We start from the raw sequence: 24,233 nt of genomic DNA, 5'->3' as shown, positions 1-24,233 counted from the left end.
GTCGTGGCTTGGGCAGCTGTCGTACTCACGTTCCAGCTGCGCGTAGAATGCGTCCTTATCATCATCAGTGCTTCCGGAGTGTGGGCTATGGACGTTGATTATGCTGAAGTTGAAGAACCGGCCTTTGATCCTCAACCTGCACATTCTATCGATGATCGGCCACCACCCAATCACGCGCCTTTGCATATCCCCCATCACTATGAAAGCTGTTCCCAGCTCATGTGTGTTGCCGCAGCTCTGGTAGATGGTATGATTACCTCTAAACGTTCGCACCATTGATCCCTTCCAACAAACCTCCTGCAGCGCTACGCCGAATCCACGATCCTTGAGCACATCGGCGAGTATGCGTGTGCTCCCGATGAAGTTGAGAGATTTGCAGTTCCACGAACCGAGTTTCCAATCGCTAGTCCATTTTCGTCGCAGTGGTCTTCGCCGATGGTTCCGGTCCGTACTCTCTTGTTGATTGTTCATTGCGTGAGTTTTTTTTTGGTTGGCTTACAGGGCCTGACACCAAACCCCCTAAATTTCCGGAGGACCATTCCTCCTTATTTCCGGTGGACCATGGTGCACAGTTTCACTTAGAGTCCCTCGCTGGCACTCGGACGATGATCAGCCGCCCCTAACATGGAGAACAGACGCTGTTGTGAGCCGATCCTGACATGGAGAACAGACGCTCAATAAGATTTGCACCTCCGGAGAGGAGCAAACCCCCCCCCCTTCCCTGTCAGCATACGACCATAGTTCCCACCGGGGTTGGTTACCCGATCTTCCCTAAGGTTGCTCGTATCCCGGCCAGCACCGCGGGGAGGTAGGGATAGGAGTTGCTGGGGAAGAGGCTAAGGACCGCGAGATGGGGTTTATTTTATTTCTTCAGGTACGCGAAGTAACCAATGGTACGCTTTACCCAGCATTTGCCGTGCCAAACTTGTATACAAGTGCGAAAAAACAGAATCGGATAGGCAGGCCCTACAAAAAATGGTGATTCTTGCTTTGTTTTCGCTCCTTTCGTGTTGGTTACTGTATACAGAGATGATATGTGAGAGACTTGTTCTTTCTCTTTATAATTCAATCCCTGCTTTCGAGAGAAGGGCATTACAGCGAAAAGACTAACGGTGTCGGATTGTCGGATTCTAAACAACGCAGTACACGTTTTCTCGGCGGAATCCATAGTTCGGTTTATTGCCGTCACCACTCCCTCCGACAAACCGGTCCTAGTTCTGACTGATTCAGCCAGTGCCAGCAACTGTTCAAACGGTGTAGAAGTACCTGGGAAATATGGGCATTGTGATGCAGAAGTATCAGGGGGAACAGACTATGTTGGAACCTGGTAGTAATTTTATTTGAGAAATCTCCGATTTTTGAGGAGAGAAAGTTTTTTTTAGTGTAATATCTATATATTCGGTTTTATTAATGTATTCCGGGGCCTTCCGTGTATGTCGGTAATACTCGTAACTACCAAGCGGATCCTGCTAAAGTTTTCTGTGGTTAGTAAATGTATATTAATAAATTTTAAAGTTCTTTTAGTGGAATGTGTTCACCTGTCATAAGATGAGTTTAGTACTATTCCATTTAATTCCAACACGTTGTAACCTTTACAGATACGTATTTCAAACTAAGCAAGGCTGTCTGTAGTGTATCGTTCTAAGTCCCGTCAAGTACTAGATACTGAAGACAACATTACAGAGGTGGTTGAAATACGTATCAGTCAAGAATACAACGTTGTTACATTAAATGGAAAAGTACAAAACTTGTCTTATGACACGTGAATTCTACGGAAATATTTTCCCCAAATTTCCCAAGTATAGCTGACCAATATAAGTATGGAGAGTGTGCACTAATTCTTCTTTTTGTTCTTCTTCTTCTTCTTCAATGGCTCTACATTCCAACTGGAGCTTGGCCTGCTTTTCAACGTAGTATCCTATTAGCAATTCCTCAGTGATTATATGAATGCTTTTCTATGACTGCCATTGCAAAAGGATGTATCTTGTGTGGCAAGTACAAAGGATACACTATGCCCAGGATGTCGAAAAAGTTTCACACCCGAAAACATTCTAGACCGGACCGAGAATCGAACTCTCCATCTCCAGATTGGCAATCCGATTGGCGACCAAAATCCCATATGTGTACTAAATATTGAGACTATAATATATGTTCTAAACTGATTCATTCATGTTGGAGTTTTTTACGCTTTATTCTAAGCAAAAATTTAATGATTAATGTAATCTTAAAAATTCAATGCAATGTAATGAAATTAAATTTGTATAGAAATGACATACAATTTTAAAAAGGCAAACAAATGTACTGAAATTTCGGATCACAATGAATATATGGATTGAATCTTTAGACTGCATAAGCCAATGAACATCATATCAAGATAGTAAACTCCAACTATCCAAATTGGTTACGAGAGATAGTTAATATATTCTAATTTTATTCTCTGTCGGCCTTCTTTCTCATTGAACAACCACTGATTCTAGGGATACGACTGCGACATCAAAACTATTTTGCAGACATTTTCTATGTAATTCTTGTAAGGATTTATTTTTAGAAGCTTTACCAGAGAAATAGACATTTGTAGTGATTTACTTACTTTCCAATTTGTGCCACAAGTGGTAGGGGACACTAAATGAGCTCTTGTAGTGCTACCTAACCGTAGCAGCAAACACTAATTAAATTATATTCGCTTCACAAGGCTAGACATCGCACGCAGACGTTCAGTTCTTGATTCGAACCGTTGTCGAGAGGTGTTCAAATTCGTGAAGTTGTGGTTCAGAAAAATAAAAAAAATCGATGAAAATGGAGATGACTGTTGTTAACAAAAATAGTTATGAATTCAATGGGGCTAAGAGTCCAGAGCATGTGCTAGATGCAGTGAATTCAATTCCATCTGAAATCCAATCTAATAACCAACGTATTCGAAATTCAAAGGCTGAACCCTCGCACTTACGACCATTATTATTTATTAAACCAAGCGACTCCCTGGAGAAAAATAGCAATGGGAATGGGTTTGTGGAAGACAGTGGACGATGCAGCGAAGAACAACACGTAGAGGCAGTGGTTATTCTGAAAAAAGATATCACAGCGGATGATCCAGATTGTATTGATTCCCTTTTCAAGAGCGACGGCAAGCTCAAATTCAATTTGACCCCGGATCAGTTTGATAGCATTGCCGGAAGTGGTGCGTCCATCGAAAATAAAAGCATTCCGCGAAAGTCCAGTTTGCGGCGAAATTCGGTGTTCAGTAATCAATCGGACCTCGAGAAGCAGCTGATAATGGGGAAGCCAAAACCTCTTCCGGAGCCCGCTGGAATTTTCGACGTTCCGAAGAGGATTCTGCTGCCGGTGTTTTGTGAAGACCAGGACATCAAGGATATGAATGGTTTTTATGACCGGAAAATGCAGCCGAAATACGACGAGATTCTGTAGGTCCAGTGCAAGTATGGTTGGTCAAATGCGAATTGTAAAGTGAGCATTGTTCTGTCGTTTTATTAGCACCGTGTATGACCAGTTTCCGATGGATTTCCTGCCGAGCAAGTACAAATGTGGCGCCTGTAAAAAATTGTGCCACGATCCGTGCGTACTGGATTGCCTGCACACCTTCTGTAAGCGCTGTTTGATAGAGCTGCAGGCAAACTCGCACAGCGGAAGCAACCTATTCTGGCGACGGATCAACGAGTGTGCCAACTTTGACTGGGATAGTAAGGCTCAGAGTGGTGATTTGGAAGGTAACGTTCGTTTTATGTGTTGGCTAGAGAAGAATGCTATTTAGTAGTTGGGTCATTCCATACCAAGTGACCGAACCACTTGTAATCGACTTTCACCGATTTCAATCAAACTTCGTGGATTTGTTTATCTATCGATTATATGTAAAAATCCAAATTTATTTGATGATTGGACAACCCCTCGGAAAATGTGAGCACCCCCCGTTTTTGACGATTTGTAAAAACCATATTTTTGAACAACTCATATCTCGGACAGTTTTTAAGCTACAAATAACTTCTTTTTATGCATTTTGAAGAGAATTCTTCAAACTTTTTGAGAAAAATATCGATTTTGAGTAGAAGTGTTGCCAACTCTATTGTTTTTACGTTTTAAGTATAAAATCATATTTTTCTGCCAATGAGTATATTTTTATTTAAAAAATAACACCAGCATCGTGCTCTCCAGAAAATTTTGTTTAAGAAACACTCGAAACCCCAAGGTACTATGAGCCGTTCTCGAGTTATGGAGTTCTGAATATTATATGATTCATATGGAACTTATCAATCACATAAGATTTTGTTATGCATACTAAACCTTTACCTTTTATGGAATTGCCAAGAATTCGAAGATATTGTTTTCTTCAAATAAATTGTAAAACATGTTACTTGAGCCTTTGAATAGAAAATAATGTACTTGGCAACGTAGTCACTTTGGAAGGAATAGCTTTTCTGTATTGTTGTAGAGCGTACTATAAAACTATTACTCACATAGATACTATATTATTTCACCTGCTATGGAAAGTTTTTATTTTATTTTATAAAACATTTATTAATTTCGAAAGCTCTCGGCTCATATGCCGTTGAGCATTACGGATCCGAAATCTTTAAACTATTTTATTCTTACAAAATAACGTTAGATTAAGTGAACCGAAAGACTCGTGTTTCAATCTAGATTACAGTATCACTGTAGGGAAAGAGGAAACGAATAATACTAAATTTATGGCGATGATGAAAACATTGATGAAGTTCTTGTTTCATTACTGTAACGGGACATAGAAATGAAACAAGAATTTCATCACCGCTAAACAAACATTTTCTTAAAAACAACAAAGGAAAAACAGACGAGAGGCAATTACGACAAAAGAAACGATATGGTTGTCTAAAAAACCATGATTAATTTACCTAGCGGTAATGGTGCCTTTCTCGTGCATTATGGAAATAGTATTTTGACCATAACTTTCGAGCCCATAATTCCAACCAGTAAAATTATAATAGGAAACAATGAGCCAAGATTTCCTGTAAAATGCAACATGATGCGAACAAATCGGTTAAGGACAAGCCCCTAAATAGTGGATGAGACTTTTTTACGCACACATACACACACAGACATCACCTCAATTCGTTGAGCTGAGTCGATTGGTATACAACACTATGGGTCTCCCGCCTTCTATAAAAAGATTGTTTTTGGAGCGAACATAAAACATTTCGGTACACTTAGTGTACGAGAAAGGTAAAAATAAATTAGCTCATATGGAAGTAGACTTTCACTATGTTATTGTGGAAAAATAATGTATGAAAAGGCAAATCATTATGTAAATGGTATTTGTACGTACAGAAGGAGAGGATTAGTGATTTGTGACAGGTGGGAGGTAAGAGGGTTGAAAATGGCGAAAAATGTTGGATGCAATTTTTAAACGTATTTTGTAGCTATATAAAAGGGAGAAGAAGACCTTAATGTCAATATTAGTCCACTAGAGCAGAATTACCCACGAAAAGTTTTTATCTTACTACTACTTTATCAAACCCACACTTCACAGCACGCAAATGTGATTTGACGATAGCCATGAGCTCTCTCTCACTCACCATGTAATCAAAAATTGTCAACTGTGTGTGTATATTATCAAAGTATGAAAATAGTAGACCAATAACAAACATCATAAAAATGGTCTTCTTTGAGATAATGATTTTATTTGCTGTATTTTGAAAATAAATGGATAATATTTGCTGTTTAACGGCCAATATACTTTCGCTATATTTTTTGCATTTTATACTCCTAGAGAATTCAGATTTTTGTAAACCATGTGACATATTGTTTTAATTTTTAATAGTTGACCCTAAGGATGCCGAAAATCTTTGCAGAAGAAGAAGCCTTGCTGGAACGACGACTAGAAATGTTTATTCTACCAGAACTGCCAAACTACGTGTACCAATAATTCAACTGAGTGTTATTTCAAAAATTTTAATCTTTTAGTGCTGAGGAACAAATTGTAGTTATTCAGATCAATTTTTAATGGAAAATTCCTGAAAGAGAAATGGTTTTTCCGTCTAACAAGGACAGTGGGATCAAAGCCCGCCGAAGCGGCGGTTACACTCTAATACCTTTTCCGAACTAAATCTATCACATGTTGTACATATGCATAATCGAGTTTCAGACATAGTAAGGACAGTTGACCAGATAGTGCTGGCAGAAACATTGATTTCTTGCATATGATTTCAACAATCAATCTCCAAAGCGTTGTACTATTTCCAGCAATGCTTATTCTTCAGCAAACTCGTTCAGCATCTCTCAGTATTGAGTCAGATGATTGAATTAACGATAAAATAAAGCCGCTAGGAGCAAAAATGCAAAAAATACATTTTTCCATAATAATCTTCATATAAATTTCAAACGCGATGCTGTAAGTGGAGAAGCAACCAATCGAGCTGTGTATGTGTCAATGCGTATATGTGTGTATGTTCGGAAATCAATAAAAAATCTACAATGTTCACAGTGAAAAAAGGACTTTTCATTTTGAAAATCCTGTATCTCAAAATCGGAACATAGTACCTCGGGGTTTTGAGCGTTTCCAATGTAAAAATGGTCAAAGAACACGTTGGTGAGGTTATTTCCTGAATATAAATATACTCATTGGGTAAAAAATGCATTTTTCAAACAAAAACTTAAAAATTGTTCATTTGGCAACACTGCACATCAACAAATTATTTTTTAATAATTTCCTTGAAAAATCTTCTTTCGAATGGTTACCTTAGATTCATTATAGTCCTCACAGTTCCAGAGATATGTACAAAACAATATGATGAGTTTCAAACATTTGTCCGAAAAGGGGGATGGTCTAATTAATCGTGGGGAGGTTCAATCACCACGAAATTTTGGTTTTTGGGGTATAACCCATACATAAACAATTGGTCAAAATTTCATTCAATTCTAAGAAAGTCGATTGCACGTTTGCATTTTTTCTCGGTCACTTCATATGGAATGACCCAGTTACATGTTGGGCGCAAAATTTAAATTCTTTTTAAATGGGCAAAACTTTCAGCATTGACAAGATATAAAAAGGCTTTTCTTAGCTTAGCGGAAAGATGCGCAGCCTGAAAGCAAGAGTATTCTGAAGTTGGCTGGTCTATTTTAAGAATTTTCCGGGTTGAAACTTTTCTTGACTTCTGTGGATATAGAGTATCATCGAGTTGGTCTCATGATATGACCGAGATTTTACTAAATCGCACCAAGCACCACTAAAAAATACCCTTTTCGCGGAAATTTCGGTAATCTTCTCGTCCGTTGCGTACCCCGTTGTTTTTATATGGCAGATTTAATTGATCACAAATCGTATCGGATATCGCTCAGCTCCATAACTAAGGATATACTACAATATAATAATTGTATGCATGAATTGATTTGACTTAATTTTTATTCTACTTTTTCGAACAAAATATTGTAGTATTAGTCAAAAAGCCGCTTAGTGGGGTTTCACAGAACGGTGGAAGAGTTGCAAGAAGAAGCAGATAATGAGGATGAAAATGGCGAATTCTTTTCATTGTTTATCAGGGTTTGCAGAAATTGCTCTCAAAGATAACGAACAACGATAAAAGATAGGCAAAATCTATTCGAATCATAACAAGCCATGAAAACAAAACTATCGCAATTGTATACAAGTTGAAAAAAACTGATTCGGATTGGCGCGGCCCCTACCCATGGGGTATGATAAAACGCTTTGTTCTCGCTCATTTTTTGTTGGGGACTATATTTTTTTCTCACAGCTGTGTAAAACAAGATGAAATGCATCATCAGAACCGGTGCCCCCGCAATTGGGGCTTATTTAAAGAAATTTATCATGGGTTTTAGCCCCACGAATCAGTTCATTATCGTAACAGCTACCGAAAAACGTCTCTCACGGAATGCTACCTACCGCGAGTGTATCTGTATACAGACATGATAAATGAGAAATTTTCTCATTCTCCTTCGAATTCAAACCCTGTTGTTTATATAACAGAAATTACATATATTTATATACCAATGGAAAGCTAGACTAACAATCTTACTACAAGCGAAGAAATTAGTTTGATCTGGCCGATTTGAAAAATTTTATTGACTGTTCCGAAAATTCGACATATTTGGACATTTCCATTATGTGATTCGGTTGTGGGTACCCTTGAATATTCGGCTGAAAACCTAGAATAAAATAAAAATAAAAATTATTCAGATTTAAAAAAATAATAATTTACTCATTCTAATTGCCACGAGCACTAAAATAACCCAGATTAATCCACCTAGCAGAAATTATGCCATAATAACAATAAAGAAAATAATCACATGAAAAGGTCTTAATAGCACTTAAGTTGAATGAGTTTTCATTATTTTCATTACTTGTATTGCATTCACAGTGAAAAAATATTAAAAAACTTTTCCCAAAAGGTTCTACTTAGTTCCAAAACGTATGTAAAAAATGGCTAGACATGCCTACACGGTGAAAAATCAACACGCTCAATTTAACTGTTCCATCTATTGAATGATTAACTTTACAATCACTATTATTGAAAATGATATTCCTTTGATTTTGAAGTGGTGTCACACCATTCACAAGTGTGTTTAATGCAGACAATTCCATAACATCAACACTGTTGATCAAAGTGCTACTCACTGGATGTTGAAATGATTAGCACTTCGATCAGCACCAATAATGTCTCCACTAAAATTGAAAGTGCTATGCTATTGAATTCACAGGTTCAAGGCTATTGATTTAAGAGTGGAGCGATATTGGTGTTATTCTAAAAATAGATGACAGTTCTTTCATCTGTTCTGATTAATTCAAGAGGTATTTCGAAGTGTGAGATGGAGTCATGGTAAGACGAAGGACTTTCAAGCAAAGGTATGTTATTCAAATCTGAGCTGAGGTAATTATATTTTTTATTTTGTTGTTTTATATTTAAAACATTGTGCACGTCAAATGGAAGTGGTGGTCTTTGAATGCGACGAGCTCAGCTATTCTGCCCATGATCGCATATTTGTAACATTTGCATTTTTGTCGATTTTGAGATAAGCTCATGAATCATCTCCAAATTGCTAGTTCTTCCAGCTAACCAGGTGAAATAAGAAAGTTTGTTCCAAAAAACTCGAAAAAACTACCAAGTTGTTTTGTAACATTGCGCAAAGTGACCGCATAACCGTAACACTAGAAATCTTTATTGCGGGTACGCCATGCGCTGTGTACAAAAAATTTCAAACATAGATGGCATTCAAATACCAAGTAATGGAAATGTTTCTACCAAAGATTCCAACTAGATAAAGTTTTTGTTCAATTTTTGGGAATTTTCAGAAAATCATTGAGATTTGCATACTTATGCATATTACAAACTTCATCGTTCCATTTCTCCCATGCCTACTTTTGTCGATTGTTACAAATATGCGATCATAGGCAGTATTGATATTGATTTAATTCCAAAGTAGTGCATATTCAAATGCAGAACAGTTCGCATGGACGTGTATATTTTTTACCGTGTATAAAACAAACAAAACCCAGATTAATCCACCTAGCGGTGATGGTTCCTTTCTCGCACAGAAAGGTAATAAATGTAGCCTTTACGCTTACACCTTGATAATGTACAAGAAAGGCAAAACAATAGAGGTATTAAACTATAGAGGACGATTGTCGCTGCGGTTCCCTTTGTTATCGTTCCCAAACATGTTGGGTACCTCTGTCAAAACGTTCTGATTTTTCCTTCGTTGACATTTAGTCACCGACGAACCGACGTGTCACTTAATGGAAGCCCACGACGCCATGATGAAAAATCATCGAACACTACCGCCACCCCCATAACGGCTCGCGAAGTTTTCATAGCTCAGCCTTCACTCAACGTGTATTAACATTGCAGCGGAGTTGTGTCTTAGCTCATTTGACAGAAGCGATCGCCCGCAAAAGCAAATGACCGTTAAAAAGCGTGAGACAGTCAGAGAGCGCCAGTGACACGTCGGTTCGTCGGTGATTTAGTGCCATATCCTCGCCAGCAAAAGATGTTTCGCCAGTACCGACAGCGACAACACAGACAAACAGACATAACACATTGAACATTCACTCATCAAATCCATCGTCGTACACACACTAACGACATCTGTTGTTTTCACTAAGTTGGGCAAATCACACACCAGATGGCGGTAGTGAGCAAACGCCAAACTCGAGCAAATCCGATGCGCGCGCCACGAGTGATCAATTGGCCAACTGATGATTATTTAAATTGACCAGTTAATCAGTAAACGATAAGAATTTCACGAGTGTTATGTCTACTTGTCTGTGGCGATAATCTTCCTCTATAGTTTATTACCTCTATTGGCAAAACAGTTACACCGTCTAATGTTATGATAGAATATTTACACTAATAGAAGACAGATGGCGCTGTCAAAAGTTTCTCGAATTTCCTATGTCCGAATTTTGACTTTCGGACAATTTCATAGTACTATGAAACTGCACGATGAGCATACTTACGCCTAAATGCGTGCAACACGAGCATCTCCATAATACGATAAAACTGTTGTTGGGAGCAAGCCACGGAAAAACTTTGAAAATATACATAGATGCAAGGCATTTTTATAACACATTATTGTTGTATGTGACTATGTCTCACATCACTATTTTAATATTATCTTTATTTTTGCGATTCGCAATTATTATGAAATTCAATAGTGATCAACAGCGTTTTAGTCTCTATCGGATGCACCTTGTTGCAAAAAAATCAGTTAGGAGTAACTATGTGAAAAATTGGCTAATGTTTTTTTTAGCATTTTGTGCACACACATACACACACACACACACACACGGTGGCAGTAGGGACTTTGTCCAAGGGCTTGACGACCCCTCCCCATGGCCACTGCGAGTTAGACCGGGACCATCGTCCCTAACCCCTAATCCCAAGGCGTCAAGCGACCCGTGCCGAGGGGATGCATGGCCAGGGGGGTGAAATAATAAGCTAGGCCTTTAACGGAGCCTGTGGGGTACCTGGGCACCCTCCACAGTAATTGTCCCTTACCGCGTCATGCTGGGCTCTGGCGTGGTGGACCTCTTTTCCCGAGCAACTCGTGGGGCCAAAATGGAAAACCAAGTCAATTCTTCAATTAGTGGTAGTAGTGTAGGCGACAACCCCTTCGCAAGAGGTGGGTTGTTCAGGTCTCCGCCTAGGAGGCCAGAGGCAATAGTCGGCAGCTCAGTGCGCAGCGCCAGCGTGGGTCACTCAACCTTCCTCTCGGCTATAAAAACGCCGGTAGGGGTTATTGACGGCCCATGGCTTGTGGAGGCGATGAACCGCAAACGCGATGGGCTTTCGGCCTTCGAGGTGGCGACGGAACAGCTGGACGCCATCATCGACTTTGCGTCATCGAAGCATAATATCAGCAAGGACCTCAAGAGGAGCTTGCAGAAACTTCGAAAGTCGATGCTGGACGCCAAGCTGGAGAGGGCGGTCAGGACGGCCAAGTGTAAACCCGTGAAATCGGTGGAGTCGAGGTCTACCCAGACTGAGGCCCAAGGATTCGTGGACTCGGGCAAGGTCGAATCGACCGAAGGCGTGCCAGCGAAGACGGTGGTGCCAAAGTCTACCCAGACTGAGGCTCAAGTATTTGCAGGTACGTCAGGGGTGACTGCTCCAACGGAGCAGACACAAAAACAGGGAGACAGTCTCCAGGGGATGAGCTCCTGGGGCCGCTCCAAAACGCGGAGGGTTACTACCCCGAACAAGGGTAGTGGGGCTGGGAAGCTGAACCCCGGTCAGGTACCTCCAAAACCGGGGGAGGAAGGACCTGGAAAGGTCCGTCCACTCAGGAAAGACGGTGATAAGGGGTTACGGCAGGCTGAAAGTTCTCAGCCGCATCAGACCAGGGAAATAGAGGGGGGTGACGCCTCCTGGACCCTGGTCAAGAACAAGAGGAAACCGAAGACGCCAAGGGCCGAAAAGAAGGCCCAGGCGAATGAGGGTAGCAAGAAGTCTAGGGTAGGCGCCAATCGCTCCAGGGGCGATGCCCTAGTCATCACGGCGGACGAGGCTAAGTACTCGGATGTTTTGAAGGCGATGAGGAGTGACGTCAAGCTCGGTGAACTCGGCGCCGACGTACGTCGAATAAGACGTACCCGGATGGGCGAGATGATACTCGAGCTGAAGCGGGGCGTCTCGCAAAAGGGCGCCGCCTACAAGAAGTTGGCGGAGGAGGTTCTAGGCGAGACGGTCAAGGTGAGGGCACTCACGACGGAGGTGAATCTAAGGGTTAAAGACCTGGACGAGATCACTGAAGTCGAAGAGCTCGTCACGGCACTGCGGCGACAGTGTGAAGTGGAGACGACCACCGCAGCCGTTCGGCTACGGAATGGTCCGGCAGGGACGCAGGTAGCATTGGTTCGGCTATCTGCAGCGGACGCCTCCAAGGTAGTCAAGTTAGGGAGCGTCAAGGTGGGATGGTCGGTATGCCCTGTGCGCATATACGAGCAACCCGAAGTTTGCTTCAAGTGCCTGGAACCGGGGCACAAGCAATGGGACTGCAAAGGCAGAAGCAATCTCTGCCGACACTGCGGATTGGAGGGACATAAGGCACAATGCTGCACGAACCCTCCCAATTGTTTGATTTGTTCCAGCAAAGCTGTGAACAGCAAGCACCCCATGGGGGGTTCGATGTGCCCGGCGTTTAAGCGTGCTGCAAAATCAAAGTGCAGGTAACGCAGCTGGCTTGCTCGGCCTCGCCCGAGTGTTTGGTGTGCGCAGGTTTAGAGGAAACGGCGGAACACGTGTTGTTCGTGTGCTCACGTTTTCGCGCAATGCGTGACCACATGCTTGCCACATGTGGTCTGGACACTACCCCGGACAACCTAGTTCGGAGGATGTGTAAAGATGAAGTTGGCTGGAACGCCGTTTTATCGGCTATCGCCCAAATCGTCTCGGAGCTACACAGAAGGTGGCGCGTGGACTCAAGGATGGCTAGTTCAGGCGCAAATAAGAGGTGGTCCAAGGGATCGGAGTCGGCTTCATGGGTCATACCGGTGGTCATGCTCTGTGGTCGAACTCGATCCTTTTATCGAACAAGTGGCCGTGCGAAGAACAACATGGTATCGTCTCTTTCGCGGCGTCGGTCAACCGGGCGGGTTCCGAGCCCGAGGACGGAAAGGGGTCCTCGTCAAGGCTGGGGCAGGCGTAGGCCTCGCGTCGGCAAGTCCCTCTGTGTGCTGGCGAATAGGCCCTATCGCAGAAAGGTCAATTTGGGGTGCACGCGGCATCATCATTCTTGATACCAGTCGTGCAGAGGGAAGCAGGCGCGAAGTCGACCCTTCCCACCTTCCGAGGACATAGGGCGTGGTAAGGCCACCTGGAAAGCCGGCAACGCGCTGGCACGATACCATGGTGTTCTTCTAGAAAAGCGAGTTACGATGTTCGGTGCTGCAAGGACACGCAGCTAACTTCGAGGGTGCGTTGTGCACTGGCCCCCCTTTGAAGCATTACTTTCTGGTTGTACCGAAGGGACTATGGGCTTGGCGGCAATGGAAACGGTTTAGCGGGTCGGGAATGTAGTCCTGCCTCCCTCGGTGATCCCTAACCCCGCACTTCCTGGTCAACCCAGGATATCTGTTGAGCAGATTCCCCCTCCATTGTTTAGGAAGAAAAAAAACACACACACACACACACACACACACACACACACACACACACACACACACACACACACACACACACACACACACACACACACACACACACACACACACACACACACACACACACACACACACACACACACACACACACACACACACACACACACACACACACACACACACACACACACACACACACGGACACAGACATTTGTTCAGCTCGTCGAGCTGAATCGATTGGTATATAACACTATGGATCTCCGGAACTCGTTTTCGGAGTGAAATGATAGCCTTTTGGTACAACTTTGTTGTACGAGAAAGGCAAACATAAGCCTAATTATTTCAATCGATTACTTACATGATATAGGCTATATCTTTATAATTCTAAAAAACTGCAAAAACCTCAATAAAATAAGATAGGCGATAATCATGGCGATATTGAACGATTTGTTGACGAAACAAGGTTGCCTATAACCAAGACAATAAGGGTGCGCACAAAAAAAAATTGTAGCATTTTTGGAATGTGATGAAAAAAAAATGGTGCTTATATTTTGATGACAATCGACATTGGAGATCAACATAGATTAAATTTACTGTATAATGTATATACGTAATACTGTTCAATGTATATAATGCGCATGAAGCTAACTTATTCAATAAAATCTATCCAAATCAAATCTAACAAGTGGGGCTCTCCTTAGCCGTGCGGTAAGACGCGCGGCTACAAAGCAAGACCATGCTGAGGATGGCTGGGATCGATTCCGGATTTTCGGATTGGAAATTGTCTCGACTTCCCTGGGCATAAAAGTATCATCGTGCTAGCCTCATGATATACGAATGCAAAAATGGTAACTTGGCTTAGAAACCTCGCAGTTAATAACTGTGGAAGTGCTTAATGAACACTAAGCTGCGATGCGGCTCTGTCCCAGTGTGAGGATGTAATGCCAATAAGAAGAAGAAACAAGTAGAGATGAGCTTCATATCAAGTTTTGTTTTACAGCACAAACATTGTGTTTTTGTTGCAAACAAATTACAGTTGTCAAAATGCCAACATCTGCTTTCTATCAAAAGGGGGTGATGGGGTGCCCACAACCGAGCCTACTATGCAAAAAGCTAGGACAAGGAATGAGCAAGGAACGATTCCGCTACTTAAATTCGTTGAGCAGTACTTAGCAAATTTTATAACGCAAATTATGTAAATGAAGCTGTTACTTTTTCTTGCAGAAAATATTCCTTCTCATCAATCCGCAAGGAAAAGTGACATTTCTCCCATACTTGATCGGCTGTCAAATTTACTTCGGTAAATTGATCAAATTTTTCTTGGCCTCTATCCTCATGAGTAGCGTACATATATCGGAATATGCCGGTTGGGGGGAAAAGGAATTCAAGATTGTTGAACTATAATGATGTTTTCATTAGTGTATTTACGCAAAAACAAAATTTATTATAAAGTGTTCATGATACAGGACCGCCGTGTTTTAGTAAAGAATACAATTAAACCAAACATCAGAAAACAAATAGAAAAGTTCTCGTTTCTCACTTCTCTTCTCTCGCGTCTCGCTTCTCACTTCACTCTCTTCACTTCTAGCTTCACATGTCATTTTTCATTTTCCGCATCTAGCTTCTTTTTCTTCACCTCTCACTTTTTGTTTCTTCACATTTTCCTTCGTGCGTTCCACTTTTCAGCCCTCGTTTCTCACATCTCTTTTGGCGTCTCGAATCTCTTTTCTGAATTCGCTCATATAGCTTCTTGATTCTCACTTTCAACATCTTCTTTATCACTTCTCGCGTCTCGTTTCTCACGTCATGATTCTCGCACTTCACTTTTCTGTTCTCGCCTGTTACTCTTCACTTCTCTTTTCACATAGCTCAATTATCCAATTTGGCTAATCGCTTCTCACCTTGCACTTCTCACGTCTCGCTTCTTACTTCCCATATTTTATTTACATATTCTCACATTCAGGGTTTTCAGAAATCGCTCTCAATAGATAACGAACAACGATAAAAGAGAGGCAAAAACTGTTCCGAATCATAACAAGCCATGATAACAAATTTATCAAACTTATATACAAGTTCGAAGATCGGAGAATCGGATAGGCAGCCCCCCCAGAAAAATGGTGATTCTCGCTTTGTTTTCGCTCCTTTCGTGTTGGTTACTGCACAGCTGTGTAGAACAAGTTGAAATGCATCATCAGAGCCAGTCCTTCCCACATTTGGAGCTTTATAAAAGAAATTTATCATGGGGAATACCATCTAGACCTGTGCGCCGATCCACTTTGGACCGGCGGCGGCGTGAACGCAATTTTTTATCGGCGGCGGCGGCTTAGCCGGCGCCACGCCGCGATGGTTCTCGGCGGCGGCGGCGGCGGCTCGGATCGGCGCGATTCAAAATTTCTTCGGTATTGAAGAGCAATTGTTTTTTGTAATATTATTTGCATGTCTCGTGCATTAATGGCAATAAGCATAATTTATATTGTACGCTGTTAAAGAATCCTTCAGGAATATAATGAGAAAATGCACCTGAGATTCCTTTAAAAAATTCTTTAGGAATTTCATTACTTTCTCTCCAGAAATTCTTCTTGAAACCTCTTCATAAATCTTAATTCCTAGTGAAAATACTATCAAAAATCTTTAGTTCTTTAGCCTGGCGGCCACAAGTCAAGACCACAAGGTGACTGGATCCATTTCATGGTATAGTGTAAGTTTTTTTGTTCTTCCGTATACCTATGTGCATCCTCGTGTTAGTGTTGAAACAAAGGAATGCAAAAAAAAGTGAATCTACTTAGAAACCTTGCAGTAAGAAACTGTAGAAGTGCTTGATGAACACCAAGCTGCGATACAAAAATTTTCAAATGGAGGATGTAATGTAAACAAAAAAGATTAGATGAGAAAATTTCTGAAGGTCAGAAAACCCTACAAAAATATACATGGAAATGGAAATTTTCCATGAGTTCCCCATACATAAATTCTGGGACACGTATTATTCATCCCTAGGAACTTCTGGACAAGGAAATCCCTAAAACTCATAGATATGGAATTTTTGGAGTGAATTAAAAACTGGGAGTATAAACCACTCCCCCTCCCACAATTTCACAGGAATTCTTGAAGAAGAAACATTTTAGAAGTTCTATCGAAAGAATTCCCCAGAATACAAGGAGAAGAAATTTCCTATAAAACATAGGAGAAGATATCCTCATAATTCGAGAGGAAGGAATTCCCTAGAGTTAGGATGAGGTGAATAATTCGCCGGGGTTCTCGGAGGATAAATTCCTCCAAATTCCTTAAGGAGGAATTCATTTTAATTTTTGGGGGAGGGATTCTACAAAATTCGTGCGAGAGAAATTGCCCTAACCTTTGGAGGGGCAAAAACCCTAAATGAGATTTAGGAAAATTTCTGTAGAAGGAATTATTGAAGGAAAAATATTTATTTATTGAGAGATGAGAAAACAGAACTGTGCAATAAAAATCCTATTCGACTAAATGCTGATGTCATATTAGAAATTTGGAGACAGTACTCGTCGATAGCAAATCCTTCCGCACGCGATGGCATATGAGCAAGTCAAACCACCTTCCTTTTGCCAGTGGAGATATACATATCAGCTTCCACACTGATATTCTTCCCTCCCCCTTCATACGGGAGCTTGGCAGAAGGAAGGTCGTGTGATATGTGCCATCACAAATATTGCCCTCCGCTCGCTTTCAAATCGACTTCTATAAAAACATTCTTCATGCCTGCCGTATCCTAACGGAACTATCAATTCTATACTTTCGCCTCTAATGCTATCATGAACATGTACGTCCAAGTTTGGAAGATGATATTAGCATTTCCATATCATTTATTTATTTATTTATTTTTATTTAATTCTTATGTTTCAATGACTATAAGGATAAAAATGTACCCCAAATCTAATTATTATATGTACAAACAAATATGTTCATAATACAGCAATCAGAATTCATAAGAAACACGTCAATACAATTAAACAGGACATATCAATCTTCAATTTTTGTGTTAATTTGTGCCTCGAAAGTGTGCTGCAAAAATTCGTTGTAGAATAGCTGGCAATGAATTAAAATCAAAGAGATGGAACACTGCGTTAGAATTGGAATATCCCAGAGCTTCTGAAAAAGGATTTCTCCAAAAATAATAATCTTAGAGTTCCTTAGAGTTCTTTATTTCCTAGAATTCCTAGAGGAGAATTTCTCCAAAATAGCTGGGAAGATTTTCAGTGAGAGAAAAGAATACCTGCGTTGCTGGAAGGGAGGCGATGGTGCTGCATTTATTTATATTTTTGGGGTGGATTTATTACCCATAATTCCTGAATGGGCAAGTTCTAAGACCACCTGAGATGGTAAGAATGATTGGTAAATCAGTTTCCCAGAATTCATGGAGCAGGAATTTCCTAGAGTCATAGAGAAATTGTTAAAAATTAAAGAAAAATAACGGGGAAGGGTTGTTTGGCCGAAACACATTCGGCCGAAAGCCATTTGGCCGAATGCCACTAGGCCGAACAAACCATTAGGCTGAAACCCATCTGGCCGAAAGGGTCGCTTGACCGAAAGGGTCGTTTGGCCGAAAGGGTCGTTTGGCCGGAAGGGTCGTTTGGCCGAAAGGGTCGTTTGGCCGGAAGGGTCATTTGACAAAAAGGGTCATTTGGCCGAAAAGGTCGTTTGGCCGAAAGGGTCACTTGGCCGAATAGGTCATTTGAAAAGTGAGAAATTAGGAATAAGAAAAGTGACGTCTCACTTCTCAGTCTTAATTTTTCTCTTCTCACTGTAAAAAGTGAGAAGCGCAAAATGAGTGAGGAGCGTAAAGTAAGTAGTGAGACGTCTCACTACTCACTTCGCGCTCCTCTTTTTTTTACAGTGTGTAGAGAGAAATGAGGAGTAAGAAGATAGACGTCTCAATTCTCATTCCTTGTTTATAACGTCTCACTGTAAAAAAAATTAGGAGCGTGAAGTGAGTAGTGAGACGTCTAACTACTCACTTCGCACTTCTCATTTTTTTACAGTGAGATGTAAGAAATGAGGAATAAGAGTTGAGACGTCTATCTCCTTACTCCTAATTTCTCACTTTTCAAATGACCTATTCGGCTAATTTTTTTTTCTGCCAATTGTCCTATTTGGCCAAATGACCCTTTCGACCAAATGACCCTTTCGGCCAAATGACCTTTTCGACCCAACGACCCTTTCTGTCAAGTGACCTATTCGGCAAAACGACCCTTTCGGCCTAATGACCTTTTCAGCCTGATGGTATTCGGCCAAATGGCTTTCGGCTAGATAAGTTTCAGCAAAACGACCCTTCCCCTTCAAGATAACAGTCTGCAGGGGCCAAAGTCCCGAAATTCTTGGAAGTAGAATTATTTCTGAAGCAATAAATGATCAGAACTCCTGGGTAGGAATTCTCAAGAACTTCTACAGAAGGTATAACCCTGTATTCTTGAAATACCAGTTTCCCAGAATTGCTGAAGAAAGAATCTTGAAAATTTTCTGGGAAAAGAATTTGTCTGATTTAAATAATCCAAAATTTTCAACAGAGCAATTCCTCAAAACTCTTAGTGTGGGAACTCCCGACTTCTTGGAGGAGTCTTGAATCTCCAGAACTTCTGCAGAAAGAATCGCTGGTGGCGGAGTTCCCGAAATTTCAGAACCCCAGAATTGAATTTTCCAGAGTTCCGGGAGAAGAAATTTCCTAGGAAGGGTTAGCTAAAAATGTACCTGGATTACCAGTTATGTTAAAAACACGAGCATGATGGCCATGCATTTCGTAGTTGCTACTCCGTGTTTGACCAGTTGGTATATTTTAATTGGATGCCGAAACGAGCTTTTTTTACTCATTTCGAATTTTAACAGTTAACTACTAGAACTAATCAAGTTGTAGGTATAGGGCTAGAAGATGGAAACGGTATGAAAGTCCATTTCCAGTTCTAGAGATTGCTAGAGCATGAGAAATATATGAAAAGATACAAAGTAGGAAGAATGGAACAGGCCTGGGACTGAACCCACGACCTTCTGCGTATAAGGAAGAAGTGGTAGCCATATGACCACCAGGGGCGTTATATGACTAGTTATGTAAAAAAGTAGCTCAAAAATATTTCTAGCTCTCTTATGTACGAAATGGCTCAACGATGATTATGTCATTGTCAGAAATGCTATGCTGTTCACCGTATCGAACCAATTGATGGCACATTACATCATGTCTGTCATCAGTTACAAAATCATATTTACTAAAATTTCGTTCGATTAAGCAACTAGGAATTATGTTTCTGCCCGACTTTGGGCCCCACGTCTTCTCTTTAGCAAATACAATTTTAAGCGCAACGGATCGTTTTCCAATTTTTATAATAATTAGAAAAGACTCATCCCTACCGATAAAGAAAAAATATACATCCCAGTCCATACAATAATTGCCTGAAGTATAGGCCTTGAGCTCCTTGAGGGCTGCAAGTTTTATTTTTATTCGTTTATGCTGACTGTTGTCCATAAAATTAAATTTGATGAGAGTTTTCCATCCCAGTTCATCCAAGAATTCTCTGGAGTTTAGGCATGAAGATCTCCTCGCGTACCCAAAAGGCTATTATCTCTTAGGGGAAGCCTTGAAAATTTGTGCGCTTTTTAATCCATACATCCAAATTGGATATCCGCTCAAAAATTATTTTAATGCAGGTCTTCCGAGAATTTCCTTGAGTTTACGCCTTATTGGATCTTAGATATGTCTAAAAACGGTTCATGTTCTATGTGATCCAAATAACCAAATTGGATAACCCTTAAACAAGAAGTCAAATTTCAAGAAGGAGCTAATAGATCTTTCATTACCCGTATAGACCTTCCCGGGCAGAAGCTATGAACAGAATAACAAAAAATGATATGGACTTGATTGATAAAAGAGATAAAAGAACAGGCCACAATATCAAAAATTTGCACCGAAATATCATTTAAATATCAAGATATGCTATGGATAAGAAAAAACTAATGGCACTTGATATCGATCACTTATTACAAATCACATATCTTGATATTCTCATGATATTTTAGTGCAAAATATTGATATTGTCGCCTGATCTTTTATCTCTTATATCAATCATGTCCATATCTTAGCGGGCTTGGTAGTCATATGGCTACTGCTTCTGCCTCATACGCAGGAGGTCGTGGGTTCAATCCCAGGTCCGTTCCATTCTCCTACTTTGTATCTTTCTCTATATTTCTCATGTTCTAGCAATCGCTAGAACTAGAAATGGACTTGCATACCGTTTCCATTACTATTCCTACACTTTCAACTTGAGTATTCTAACAGTAATCTGCTAGAATTGGAAATGAACTATCCTGAACGTTTCCTACACTATTTGAACTATTTGAACGTTTCCTACATCCAATTAGAAATTCCATCAATTGCCTTCTCTTATCTATCACATTGGCAGCTCGTTAACCAAGATGGACCTCTGCCTTTCGAACCTAACCCAAAAATTCCAACAAATTCCGCATGATCTCGTGGCAAGTGCAGAGGTATATTCGGCTTGCAGTGGGCGAGTGATTGCATCATCATTTCCTCCCCATTCCCAACATTGACTTGCATTCTGACGTGGCAGGCGCCAGTATGACCTAACAAATGAGATCACCAGTACTTGTACATTGAAGATGTGTGCTAGTCCCAAGCAAACATCGGTTGGTTCCCTGTGCAAGAACAGCTGATCTGGTCATAATGGAGTAGCAACTACGAGCAGTCAATCAAGCTCAAGCTCAAAGCTATATCAATCATGTCCATATCTCATTTTGCTATTTTATCAACATTTGATATTATTGAACTATTTTCGTCTACTCGGGTTAAGATCGCGGAATTCTTGGGTTACCTGAAATGGAACACATGTTGAATGTATATCCAATTTGATTCTGAGAGACGAATACCCTCTGTTGGGTAAAGTCTCGTTAAAAAGAAAAAAAAAAATGATTCATAAATCACTAGGAATATTGATATATAAGACGCGTAAGCGTTGAGATCTCTCTAGGAAATTATTGGAAGACCTGAAACGAACCGGGCGATAACATAGTTAGTTAATCGATTTATTTGCGCAGATTGCCATGTATCATATTTAAAAGAATTCGAAGATCAATTAAATGAAAAACAAGTAATCTTAACAAAAAATCTATTTGCATCCTAACATCAAAGTAACATGAAAAGACGGTTGAGCGTAAATGTTCTTTTCAGCGGCGCAGCCGAAATTTTTCAAATGTATAAGGGTAAACGGAATTTTTCTTCTAACAAATTGGAGAGGAGGATAAATTCCCAAAACTACCCCCAGGCTACAGAACTTAAATTATTTCAACGGCTCGCTCAAAATTCACCGGCGGCGCGGTCAAAAAATTACAGCGGCGCGCCGGTCAAAAACGGTGGCGGCGGCGGCGCATAAAAATCGTCGGCGGCCGCGGCGCGGCGCGGCGGCGCACAGCTCTAATACCATCCCGAATCAACTCTCTATCATGACAGCTTGCGAAAAAAGTTTCTCGCGGTGTGCTACATGTCGTATATGTATACAGAGATGATAAGTGAGAGACTTGCTCTTTCTCTTTAGGATTTAATCCCTGCTCACATTTCATCTCTTGCTTCCCAGTTTTAACCTCTGGTTTCCTCTCAACCTCTCATTTCTCACTCCTTGCGTTTCGCTTTTCATTTTTCATCATTAATCTTTTTCGCACTCAATCTGATTTCACATTTTTCTCTTCTCGCAACCCATTTCTCACTCCTTAATGCTCGCGTCTCACTTCTTTTTTTTAATTCCACCTGAAACTTGGCCTGTTTTCCACTTAGTATTTTATTAACATTTCCTCAGTTATTAATTGAACGCTTTCCTTTGCCCGCCATTGCATGATTATGTTTCTTTATGTGACAAGTAGGGGAGATAATATGAAATGCACCGGTAGGGTTGGCCACCAAGTTTTCTTGGTTTTTAACCCAAATTTCGACTCAAAATCGTGAGTGACGGAAGCCAAAAAACATTTACAGACAAAAGACATTACACTAAAAAAATTAGTCAAAAACTTTGTATTTTTTTTTTTAAATAAAGTGTTTGTTTGGCCCTTTACGATTCAATTTCGTTATTTTCGACAGAAATGCATTTTCTTTAGATACAAAAATAAACACTTTCTCCTTATTACCATCAGTCTAAAACATTGACTACCTTAAAATATAAGACTGATACTAATCTTATGCAAAAGAGTGTGACTATTTCAATTAAAAATATTGATATATTATGATTATCATTTTTGGTGGCGCATACTGCCTAGCGTCTTTCATTTTAAATAAAAATACACTATTTTGGAATTAAATCATCAAGTTCTTGGACCATATAAGGACTAATATATTAAATTACAAACACTTCGAAACAACATAGTTTCGGATGAAATCACCATCAAATTAAAAGATTTGCTTAGGGGGCGCATATTGACCATCCTTCCCTTACAATGGATATACGATGCCCAGAGTGTCGAGAAAGCTTCCAACACGAAAACATCCTAGACCGGATCAAGGATCGAACTCGTCATCTCCGGATTGGAAATCCTACGTCTTTGCTCGAAAGGCTACTGGAGGCATGTCTCACTTCTTACTATTCAATTATCATTCTTACTTCTCAATTTCCTTGTCCCGATTGAAAATAAATTGGGAATATAGCTATCGATTCTATTTTTTCAATACTCACTCCCCATCACTCACAACTTCTCACTCATATTATTCCCAAGATTACTTTTCTCACTATTTACATCTCACTATTTTCGATTTTAATTTTTTATTTTTTGGGGAAAGGCCGTTTGGTCGAACACCGTTCGGCCGAAGGATTCTAGGCCAAAAGTTGTTTTGCCGAATAGGTCATTTGGCTGAATAAGTCATTTGGCCGAACAGGACATTTGGCTGAATAGGTCAGTTGAAAAATGAGAAATGAGGAGTGAGAAGTGAGATGTTTCACTTCTAACTGTGAAAAGTGAGTGGTGTGAAGTGGGTAGTGGGACGTCTCACTACTCACTTCGCACTTTTCACTTTTCACAGTGAGCAGTGAGAAATGAGGAGTGAGATGTGAGATATCTCACTTCTCACCCCTCATTTCTCACTTGTCACTGTGAAAAGGGAGAAGCGCAAAGTGAGTAGTGAGACATCTCACTACTCACTTCGTGTTTCTCTCTTTTTTACAGTGAGACGTGAGAAATAAGGAGTGAAAAGTAAGAAGTGAGTGGTGGGGCGTCTCACTTCTCACTACGCACTACTCAATTTTCACAGTGAGAAGTGAGGCGTCTTTCTTTTTATACCCCATTTCGCAATTTTCAAATGACCTATTTGGCCAAATTACATGATCGGTCAAACGACCTGTTCAGCCACATTGTAGCACACGCAACATCTTCTTAAAAGCACCTTGTTTCTATTCAGTTTAATTGAAGGCATTGGAAAAACATGATAGCACGAAAAAGTTGCATCAAGATGTCAAAAACGTTCGAATTGTGTTTCATTAAAATTGCAATGCAGTACGTGTTTGACATTTGGAAACAAACAAACAAAGAATACGAAACAGAATCATTAAGTTGCATATTTTTTACAATGTAACTTCAATGCGTCTTTCAAAATTTAATTGTTTGTTTAAATTAAGTT

The 24,233-nt window shown here is 40.5% G+C and overlaps 1 protein-coding gene across 1 annotated transcript in view; it reads left to right on the top strand.

Annotated features, from left to right (window-relative positions):
• Positions 1-2,739: 2,739 nt before the first annotated feature.
• LOC134213334 (E3 ubiquitin-protein ligase TRIM45) overlaps positions 2,740-24,233 on the top strand; it is a 30,120-nt gene continuing 8,626 nt past the window's right edge. The window contains exons 1-2 of the mRNA XM_062692318.1: positions 2,740-3,422; positions 3,493-3,725. Coding sequence (XP_062548302.1) covers positions 2,791-3,422; positions 3,493-3,725 — 865 coding nt within the window. The 5' untranslated portion in view covers positions 2,740-2,790. The remainder of the gene's footprint in view (positions 3,423-3,492; positions 3,726-24,233) is intronic.

This window comes from Armigeres subalbatus, chromosome 2, assembly GCF_024139115.2.
Source record: "Armigeres subalbatus isolate Guangzhou_Male chromosome 2, GZ_Asu_2, whole genome shotgun sequence".
Classification (NCBI taxonomy): Eukaryota; Metazoa; Arthropoda; class Insecta; order Diptera; family Culicidae; genus Armigeres; species Armigeres subalbatus.
Note: the sequence above shows the minus strand (reverse complement) of the source record. Positions and strands in the feature narration are given on the sequence as shown.